At 44.4% G+C, this 11242-nt stretch overlaps 1 protein-coding gene across 1 annotated transcript; it reads left to right on the top strand.

Moving 5' to 3' along the window:
• Positions 1 to 3806: 3806 nt before the first annotated feature.
• On the top strand, positions 3807 to 10578 carry LOC126199547 (uncharacterized; the record flags this gene model as incomplete). The annotated part of the gene is made up of 2 exons (XM_049936468.1): positions 3807 to 4238; positions 10225 to 10578. Coding segments are annotated over exons 1-2 (786 nt in total), but the record flags the coding sequence as incomplete, so codon positions are not given.
• Positions 10579 to 11242: the final 664 nt, after the last annotated feature.

Below are 11242 nucleotides of genomic sequence, written 5' to 3'. Positions count from 1 at the left end.
GGAATTTCATTGATATTGAGACTGAAATGAAGATTAAAAGAAAAATAAGCCATAAAAATAAATTGCGTCTTGGCCAGCCACCTACGATGTACTACTATAGTGAGAATTCTCTGCCATAAATGTTATAATTACTGTGAGAATGTAATTGTAAGTATAGCTTTAAATATTACGATGATAAAACTGTAATAGTAGCAAATGCTTATTTACACCTTATACAAAATTGATACATATTTCTGTCCTTCAGTGCAGTCACCAGCATTGTGCATAAGCAGTTTCCAGCTATGTGGAAGAGGTAAGATACCCTTACCAGGGTCATTTGTGTTGATAGATCGAACCGAGCGGTTTATTGCCCGACGAATGTCTGTAACAGTTCTGAAGCGAAAGACACTAAGCACTTCCTTCAATTTAGGAGTCAAGTTGAAGTCCCAACGGCTTGAGTTCGTGGAAGGCGGAGGGTGGTACAGCACTTTCCAGCCCCTCGATCGAACAAATCGTTCACAACCTGCGCGATGTGCTAGCGGGAACTATCCTACAAAACGACGGAAGGATCAGACAGAAAGCGTCGCAGCTCCTTTCTCTAAGCGTTTTTGGAACACGCTTGCTACCAGCTTGGAGAGTAAAGCAGCGACAATTTCTTCACGGTACGCTCTTGAATGCCCGGGCGCATATGGCGCAAGTTGTGACTCATTTGTCATTTTCATATGGGTTGGATGTACTGTGTCAATCCCCACACTCCCTTTGCCACGTCCACGCGGTTCCTAAATTGCTGGAAACCACATGGCATCCGCTTCAGAATTGATACAGAAATTCGCGGGCAATAGAGGACTCCACTCGAATAATCAAAACAACCGGCGCTGTTACAACTTTCACAACGCTGGCAACAGGCTATACACAATTTAGGTAACTATTTTGACGGAAAGTAAAACACTTATCTGTTTAAGTTGTAAATAAACAGTTTTGATTGCCAAAGTTCCAACCATAGTACAAAATACAAAGGACGTTGAATAAGCAAAGCAAACTTTTTTTTTCTCGTAAAATTTTGGATGAAAATTGCAGAATTTATTGTTGGACATGGTGGAATTTTCACGCTTTAGACCATATAGTTTTAGGAACTCCCAATAGCTGGCGGTGCTATACGTATCCTTCAAAATAGGTTCTGTAATGGAAGTGCGTTTCAAACAGAGAAATGTCACTGAGTATCTTTTGGAGAAAGACCAGAGCATCGCAGATTATTCATAGACGCTTGCAGACTGTGTGAGAGCTGGCAGTGAAGAATAATATGGTGTACTGGAATCCTGAATAAAAACAACATGCTTTCAGTAAAATATGTGTTCCATTGTTTTTGAGCGCCCACCCTTATTCGCTGACTGGATGATAAAATCCCATATAAAAGTCACTACTATCGGAAGGAAGAACAAATTGGATACTAGAAAACGTGAGAAGGCGAGAAGAATGAATCGTGGCTTGAGTAAGTCTGAAGTCTTTCCTGGCCGTTGTCATTGACGCAAAATTCTTCAAACTTCTGCTGTTTAGACCACTATTCTGGCATCCTCTTCAGAATTCTTCCGATGTCACCGGGTGTTCAGCCGCCAGAAGAATTCTATGTAAAATCCCGCAATAGAGAGTAGAAACATCAAACGTTTTAGAGATAAGGTTCAAATGGCGGTCGCGCGGTTCCAGACTGAAGGGCCTAGAACCGCTCGGCCACACCGGCCGGCTTTAGAGATTAGGAGAGGAATATAGCGCGACCCAGAAAATGTGGAGACTTTACGAAAAAAAAAAACTGGCCAAGTGCGAGTATTTACTTAAATGTGTATATATTTGTATAGTTCATCCATCCTGGGACTCGAGAATTTCTACGATTTTTGCCTGTTTTCGAAATAAGTAGTTGCAACCTATCGGTCCAGAGAATTGCCAGATTGTATCAAATTCTCTACAGTAGTTCCTCAGATTAGCACGGACAGACAAAAAGAAGCGAGCAGGGGACTTCAGTTTATATACGTAAATATACAAGATTGAATAAAATGTTTTTTATTTACTTAGTAAAACGTGACACCACTTGCATTTTATGTTTGCAAGCAGTAATATTCGTCCATTATGATTGTGACGGATGATGAATGCAGCGTATGTTCTAACGACAAAAAGATGAATTTATGTGATGTAATTAGAATTCAACAGTTTTCAGATTTTTATTACTTTACTTGTACAGTGAAACCTTGTTTCTCGCCGAATTCCATTATTCTACGTCAGCGTGAAGTACACTTTACGTTTTGCGAATGCAGTATAAGAGTATCAAAATGTGTAACATAAATGGCCGAATCTTTTAATTACCTACATTGATTTAGATTCTTTCATTTTTTATGCCGCCAGGGGAGCGGACATCTTAGTAAGTGTCATAAATTTCAATTTTATTTGCTAACCTGTTCCACAGCAAAACTGGTCTTAACAGACGGACAGACAGACAGATCGATCAAAAAAGCCCAAAAATATCTTCGTGTTATATAACTAAGGATTATCAATTTTCGGATTTTTTTACCTGCGCTGTGAAACCCTGGTTTTTGCCGAATTTCACGATTCAAAGTCAAAGGGAGCGCCAAATAGATTTTGATGCGTGGGTTTGTGAGTTTCAAAATGCGTGAGTTAAGTGGCCGAACGTTTAGATTGCATTGATTTAGGAGCTTAAACCTTTTGCACAATTTTTTTTAATTTTTGAAACCTTACGGACTTAACTGCCAAGGTCATCAGTCCCTAAGCTTACACACTACTTAACCTAAATTATCCTAATGACAAACACACACAACCATGCCCGAGGGAGGACGCGAACCTCCGCCGGGACCTGCTGTACACTCTATGACTGTAGCGCCTTAGACTGCTCAGCTACTCCCGCGCGACCCTTTTGCACCACCAAGAGACCACAAATCTTAGTACGTGACCTAAATGTGAACTTGGTAAGCCACTATGTTCAAGAGAAAAAAAAATTCTTAACAGTCTGTCAGACAAACAGACAAATGGCAACAAAGCGCTCCTGCAAGGTCTTCGTTTTTACAGATTGAGGTACTGAAATCTAAAAACGTCATCACCCCTATATATTTCGGTAAATAATATAAACTCGAGAGTAAGAAGTTCGTGACGTTACGTAAATTTCATGTTTTTGTGTATTACGAGAACTTCGCTGACATTGAAGGTGAAAAGCCTAGGAGAACTTGACAGCTCTGAATCGTTTACTGCATTTTTATTAGTTCAGGTGCAACGAATGTCAGCGGTGTAAGAAGTAAACAATAGCATCGCTGCTTGTTCCAAGTGAAAAAGAGCGTTTGAGAGATTTGTAAACAGTGCACTCCTCTGACTTGTCATTTCGTTATATCAGGAGGCTCCTGTACGACAAAAGCATTGATATCGGGGCACTGAGGGGTCTGCGCCTAGATTTTATAACTTCATTTTGGCGGCGGCGGCGACACTTTTCGCATTAAGTAACAGCCGGCACGGGCGGAGCACCGGTTGCGTCGTCGCGGCACGCCCCGCCCGGAACCGCTGCTCGCTGGTGCAGACGAACGGGAAATCGGCGCCACCACAAAATGCTGGGCGCCGCAAGCGGGCGCGCTTCTTGCGCGACACCAACTTGTCGAGCCCGGCCGCTGTGCGCTGTCATTTTCTTCTCTTTGCCGCACCGCCAGGGTGGAAACGAGAGAAAGCGCCGACCGGCCGACAGGAGCAGCAGAGGCCGCCGGGAGGGAAGGGGCTGCTATAAAAGCGGGACGCGCCGTCGGCAAGACGTACCACAAGCTTAGCGTTCGGCAAGGAGCGCCATGGCGACACGCTGGTGCCTTCTGCTGGTGGCGTTCGCCGCGGTGGCCTCGGCGCTACTGGGCATCACCACTGCCCGCAGTCTGGGCGACGTCGTGGAGCTCGACGACATGGTGGCGGCCGCCTCGCACCACGGCCACCACTGGGAGAAGGGCGGCGGCGACGAGCACCACTCCGGCCACCACTCGTCGCACGGCGGCAAGGGCGACAAGGGCTACAAGGGCCACCACGGCTACGAGAAGGGCGAGAAGGGCCACCACGACAAGGAGGGCCACAGCGGCCACTACTCTGACCACGGCGGCCACAAGAAGAGCCACCACGACGAGGGCGGCCACTACGGCGAGCACCACTACGGCGCCAAGGGCGAGAAGGGCCACAAGTACGGCGAGAAGGGCAGCTACAACAAGGGCCACAGCACCAAGGGACACCACGAGGTGCGTTCAAACCACGGCCGTGGCTGCGTCGCCGTTCATGTAGCGAAAAGAATGGGGTAACTGGTACTGTACTTGAAACTGCCCACATTGGGAAGGGCGTTAGAGACATCGATCACATTCATAATTTCAGCTTCTGTCCTTATCAGTCCAATGCTCTTGCAGTGGTAACACCACTTCCGATTAAAACGCTGAAGTTTAGAACTGCTGGACTTAGATGAGTGACCGTGCGGGTCTGCCGAGCGCTGTTGGCGAACGGGATGCACTCAACCATTTTGAGACCAGTTGGTTGAAAAGTAGCGGCTCTGGTCACGAGAACTAACTACTGCTGGGAGAGCTGTGAGCCGAACACATGCCCTTCCGTAACTGCATTGTGACTCCTGTCCGTAGAGGGTGACATGTCGGTCGCTCGGTGCCGTTGGACCTTCAGAGACCTGTTCTGACAGAGATTTTCTACCCATATCGAAGATAAAGCTGGGACTCAATACGTCTCCTTGAATATGTTATTCCATCAGACCAAGTGGTCACCTACACCTCTCGTACAGGCAGGATTTCCCAGCTACTTGCAAAACTGGTTGCTATTCCAATATCGGTGAGCCTCAGCAGTAGTGACGATTTAAGAACGGGGAAGTGAAGATGGGGTGGAGCATAAAATGAAGTTTGTTTTAGGGAGGGCAATGGACTAGTGTACTTCGTGCAGCTGGGTTATCCGCAAATACAGGGTAGTGTAGTCGATAACACGTCGACTTAATAAGCCGAAAAGAATTCTTTACTGTACTTTTATTAGTTCACGTGCAACCCTTGTTCAGGTCCCGCCTTTGGCACAAATTATAAATCATTACTTCAGCTTCTCAGTATGTCTACAAGAAAACGTAGTTCCATCAGATCAGTAGATCAGCTAGGCCTTAGGTACGAGTAGGATTTCCCCATTACGTACAAAGCTGGGGTGTATGCAGCAGACCAGATTTCAAGTCCAGGCCTCGGTACATATTTTGATTCATTACTCCGATTTCTTTCCTTATCAACGATCCCAATTAGTTTAGTGCGAGTATTAATGTGGCAAACATACAGCAGAAACAAGTTTAGCTTCAAGGTGGCAATATATGTCACATTAGTATAGCGCCAATATCAACGCAACAAAGATACAGTAAATAGACTAGCCCTGGAACTATGTATGTGTCATCATGTAACACAAAGGTCTAGCTTGTAGACAGCAGTATATGACGGACATGGTGTCACACATCTATAGGCACAGAGGCCAGATAAAGTACTGTAGCAAAATTGACTCAGCTGATACTCAGAGAATTAGTTTGCCGAAATGAGATGGAAAGGTTAGTAGTCAAGTTTAGACATCTTAGCAGTCGAGTTTACATGTTCTGGCAGCATGATTGCTGATGATATCCATAGTAGAGATATATCATCGGGTGCATTTTCTCTAATATTTCGACAGATATTTGGACTTTCCCATGAGTAGCTAGAGTCTTTCAAGTGGAGGCCAGTGACGACGAAATGCGTCAGTATGTTTACAAAGAAAATTTTACCCGTCAGTTTGGTAGAGCGGTCCCAGATTAACCATCTACAAAAATTTATATCGATACGTATTAACAAGGAGCGTAAAACACGAAGAACAACTAGCACTCCACCACAGGCTGCGTAGCGCTTCTGCTTACAGTTACCAGCCACTGCGAACAAGGCCAGTTCTTGTCACTGCTGGAGCACTGGTTATTTTTCGTGTTTTACTGTGCTCGTAAAAATATATAGATAAAGCGAGTACCAGAATGGTATAATATGGAGCCATGCTATCGAATGAGCACGTAAAGTACCGATTTGAAAACCATTTTATTTGTAATTGCAAAAAACTGACGCTTCGCGTAGAAGCCAGGTGCCACGCGAAAGACATGATGAGTAGAATTTGTTTGGGCTGAATACAACTACACTTTTCAAAAAGGAAATTTCCGTTATGTGCCGAAACCACGGGAAAATTGGGACTTACGACTCTCGGGTTTGACACCCTGTATATACAGGAAGAACCTGGTGTCCAGAGAAAAAACTTTTAGAGATTTTTCAGCGATATTCTCTGAGTAAATTTGCATAAAGGACTCACGGTCTCCGGTGTCTCGTTACAGAGTAATAATGTAATTATGATATATTCCATTTGCTTCTGCAGTCAACTTTCAGGAAAGACCTTCATAACATTTTATAATTCCGCAATGTGCAATAGCCACAACGTGCAACACGTAAAACGGAGTAATGCAAGAATCCTCAGACTCAGCAGTGCTGTGACGCTGTCACCATTGGTGCTCTAACAGCTCAGCTTAACGTTGTTGTGCTGCTCTTCCATTGCGTTCCCTGAAGCCATACCCGAGGCTCATACCGGATCCAAGTTTTCGTCAGTAGCCTATCCATAGTACTGCTGTGTACCACCGTTAACCCACAGCTAACACTGTCAGACAACAAGACTCTAGACAGAACCGCGGTACTGAATACAAACTTGAGGGCAACGAGGAATAGAGGACATTACTGTTGACTACGGCAGGTACTGTGAGCAAGCGTAAACAAGACGGACAGCCCATACCTTCGACATTTGCGCTGCTGTGCAGTATTTTCAGTACAATGCGGATACAAAGCTAATTGAGACAAGAAACCAAACGAAATGCAATAAGACTGCTAAGAGGCACCAGATATGGCGTGTCCCTTGTGCTAAAATACTCAGAAGGTATCCCGGAATAACATACGGAAGTTTTCGGAGGAGTACTGGTTAACCTTGTGCACAAGGTGCCTCCAAAAACACGCACAAGCGTTAGGGACTGGTTCCTTTCACTAAAACGAGAAAAAAAGTCTCGTAAACATGGGGTCTAAAATTCATATTGTACCTTACATATTATGAGCACTTGTTCAGTAGAAGAGATGTGCTTCACATTAGCGAAGATGAACAAGTGTTCATAGCTCGTTAAATAAGGATTTTAGGCACCCATGCTTATTCGACATTTTTTCATGGTTTGGTCCATACTTCCTCTCAGAATATTGAAAGCAATGGAAGAGATCTCTTTCATAGTAGCGAAGGTGTACTACTTCTTATAGCTCTTAAGTTACGCCTTTTAGAGCCCATGTTAACTAGATATTGTTTTTTTTTTTTAAAGGAATCTTTCCATACAGTTTGTCAGTTTTTTCTTTGGGACACTCTGTATATGCAAACGGACTTTAAATAGAGGCCCAGCACCAAGGGAGACTACTAGATGCTTTGAAAGCAAAGTGGTGGAATCGCCACACGTCTCTAATAACAAAATAGCGAGGAGAAAATGGGTAACTGGAACTATCAAACCCAAGAAGGAGGCTGGAGATAGGTATCGTTTTCAGCTAGTCTTAGGGCCGATATGAGGGCAGCAATGTTACAGATCAGTCGACGTTAGGCTAGGTTCCGAGTCCCGGTCCGCCACACGGTTCTAAATGTGTTTGTCTTGAATGTTGCATTGACTGAAGGTGAAACACGGACGAGGAGCGCTGATGGTAAGAAGGAATCAGAAGTGTCTAAAACGTGGTACTCCTGTAGAATGCTGCACGCAATGGGTAGATGAAATAACAACTGGGGTGTAATAGGTGGCACTAATTCCCTCCTCATGACTAATTTACTACAGTTTTGTGCAGTTAAGGAGCAAACGTGCATACTACCACGAGAAGGAACAGCTTTTCGTGTTGCGATAGGTAAACCTAATTCTCTCGTGACAGTTTGTTTGGTGCCACTTGCAGCATTAACGAATTTAACTGTAATAAAAAATGCGTTCAACTTCACCCTTGATACTCCAACTGCTCTGAAGAGTCTCACCAAATGTTGTTAGTGATAATGATATGAATCAGCACGCATTCAACAGAGAAACCTTTCTCCGCGCAATGAAAACATCAGGAAACATATCGAACGAGAGATCTCACTGCTGAATTCCACGCAAGAATGGGGTGAGGAACAGAGAAAGGCGTGCAGATTGGTCCACGTCATGCTCACTCTTGAACCATTCCCATACGCATTTCGTTCAAGGATATAACAACATATGACGTACACAGATTTTTTTTCTCCACTATCAAAGTATACAATTGGAGAATACAATGCTCTATTCGCGCACATGTATACCGTGTAACAAAGCGTCATTTTTCCGAAAGACTTGTCTTACAGGCTACGAATAGATAAGACATAGTCTCACTTTAGTATAGTCCAGGGTATATAACACAACGTCCAAAAGCAAGCTATCGAAGTTCTTTACTTCGCTATGCACTCCATTCTTTTTTGGCATACTTAATTGGCACTTACTAGGAAGATAGTTCAAGCAACTAAGATATCAATGCTGTCCTAAACTAGCATCTTAAGAGCCAGGGACATAATACTTAGAATACAAAACGACTCTCTAATTTCATGCTTAGGTATGAGGAAGGACTATTATACCAATCATCGATAAATACAACCCTTGCGTTGGTATAGTTGTATCTAAAATGCAGTCACTTTTTATTTCACCATTGGTCACGTATTAAATTGATTTAACTTTTTTCAGTGAGTTTCTTCCTTTCAAAATTTTATTAGGGAGATGCTGCAGCTAGCCGGCGGCGGTGGTCTCGCGGTTCTAGGCACGCAGTCCGGAACCGTGCGACTGCTACGGTCGCAGGTTCGAATCCTGCCTCGGGCATGGATGTGTGTGATGTCCTTAGGTTAGTTAGGTTTAAGTAGTTCTAAGTTCTAGGGGACTGATAACCACAGCAGTTGAGTCCCATAGTGCTCAGAGCCATTTGAGCCATTTTTCAGATGCTGCAGCTGTATTACTACTGGATGTAGAACTGCATTCGTTATGTGTATAGTTTTGACTTACACAAAAAAGACGTCTCATTGTTTCCCAGCCCCCTTTAAATCCGCCAGTAAAAGAATTATGTGATATTCTGTTGTAACCAAGCAGTGATTCACTTGCTACATCTACATTACCGGGAAAAAGTTCGTTCCATAGGTAGAGTATCAGATATAAAACAAATTATAGTTACTTGAGGCAAAATTGAAACCCTAATGCCGAACACGTAATTTTAAAACTTTCAGTAGTGTTTAGACCAGTGATGGCATCTAGGGTAGGTATCCACAGACACCTAATTGAAATATGTAGTAGTACCCCCAATCAGTCAACAACTAAGTTAACGACGATTTGTTATACAGTCTAATGCAGGTTTGCATTTCACTTCACATTTTGATACGCGTGCATAACAGGATGAGTTTCAGTGAACAGTGGTTCACTGAACGGTACGCAGTCTTGTCCATTGCTTTATAATCCTGCCCCTAGGGCAGTATGACCAACTGAAGCTGCCGATACCTTCAGTATTTTGGATATTCCAGTGCTTTCTCCTCTATTCCAAAGAACAATTACCTGCTTCCATTTAATTGTCGTGAAACAGCGAATGATGTTTACGCTTCAGATGTTACTAGTATTTGTGTATAAAGCTATCGACTAAATGTAGAATCATAGAATCATAATCTGAGATCTAGCGTGCGATGAAAGAGTAACGAGAGATTTCTGTTCAACATTTTATGTCTGGTGGCTCTGAGCACTATGGAACTAAACTTCTGAGGTCATCAGTCCCCTAGAACTGAGAACTACTTAAACCTAACTAACCTAAGGACAAAACACACATCTATGCCCCCGGCAGGACTCGAACCTGCGAACGTAGCGGTCGCGCAGTTCCAGACCGTAGCGCCTAGAACCACTCGGTCACTCAGGCCGGCTCATTTTATGTCTTCATCTGCAGTGCTGGCGATACATGAAATTTCATATCCTTCTGTTTTTCTTCTACGAAAATGTAAAATGTCTTGCGGAGTTTGCATTTCAGAGACCAAATCAATTGCAGTTAATTCACCTTGCTGGCCATCTGTTTATACAGAAAAAAGTCCCTAGGGTTGTCTAAGGATTCTGTTATCGATACAGTGTGGTCCAGCGACTTACCACTAACGTACTGTGTGCATTCGCAGATTCACAAGCTGGACGAGTACAAGAAGAACAAGGAGTTCTACGACGAGCACCACGACGAGGGCCACCACAGCAAGCATGGCGGCTACCACCACCACCACGAGGGCAAGAAGGGCGGCCACCACAAGGGCGGACACCACAAGTCCGGCCACCACCACGGCGACCACGGCAAGAAGGGCCACCACGAGAAGGGCCACCACCACCACGACCACAAGGGCTGGAAGGGCTCCGGCGGTCACGAGTCGCACCACGGCCACCACTCCGACTACGGCAAGAAGGGCGGCCACGACGAACACAAGCACTGGGGCTTCAGCAGCGGCGGCGGTGGCGGCGGCGGCGGCGGCGGCCACGGCGGCCACGGCGGCGGCGGCGGCGGAGGCGGCCACGGCCACCACTGGTGATCGACCTCGAGGACATCGTCCACACACCAAACCTGACATGTTACAAAGTCTGTTCCTTTTGTTATGTTTTGTTTCTTTGTTATCGTGATGCTACGTTTTTCTAGTTTGCAATAAATGGCCAAACGGAATGGCTCTCCATAACATTCGCCTGTCTCTCCATCTCATTCAGTACCCATTTACATCTTCGTCGAGAACTCCCCTTATCCCTCCCGACTTCTTACAATTATGGAAGTACATACACCTTTTATTTGTATCACTGCATTGAAGTCGATGAAAGAATTAGCAGAACTTCGAGTTCAAAATGCGTGACCACGTTAAGGAATATTTAGAAGTGTAAGAATGAAGAACATTGTTCGTAAATGCATTATCATACAGTGACATGGAGCAGCGAAATGCACTTTTTTTTGTTTTTTGGTTCAATTTCCAAATGTCGTGACTTGCCCAATTGAGCTATTTACTGATGAAGGTGCGATGGAGTGCAGTTGACACAGGAATGTATGGTTTACTGGTCTAAGGAAAATACTCATTAGATTAGGTTGGTGCATGATTTCGGAATGTTATTGTTTTCCATGTCGGTAGTCCGTTTCTGTTTGTAGGTCACTATTGTTCTTTGAGTGTG

This window comes from Schistocerca nitens, chromosome 8 (assembly GCF_023898315.1).
Source record: "Schistocerca nitens isolate TAMUIC-IGC-003100 chromosome 8, iqSchNite1.1, whole genome shotgun sequence".
NCBI classification, from domain to species: domain Eukaryota; kingdom Metazoa; phylum Arthropoda; class Insecta; order Orthoptera; family Acrididae; genus Schistocerca; species Schistocerca nitens.
This window is presented reverse-complemented; position numbering and strand designations above follow the sequence as displayed.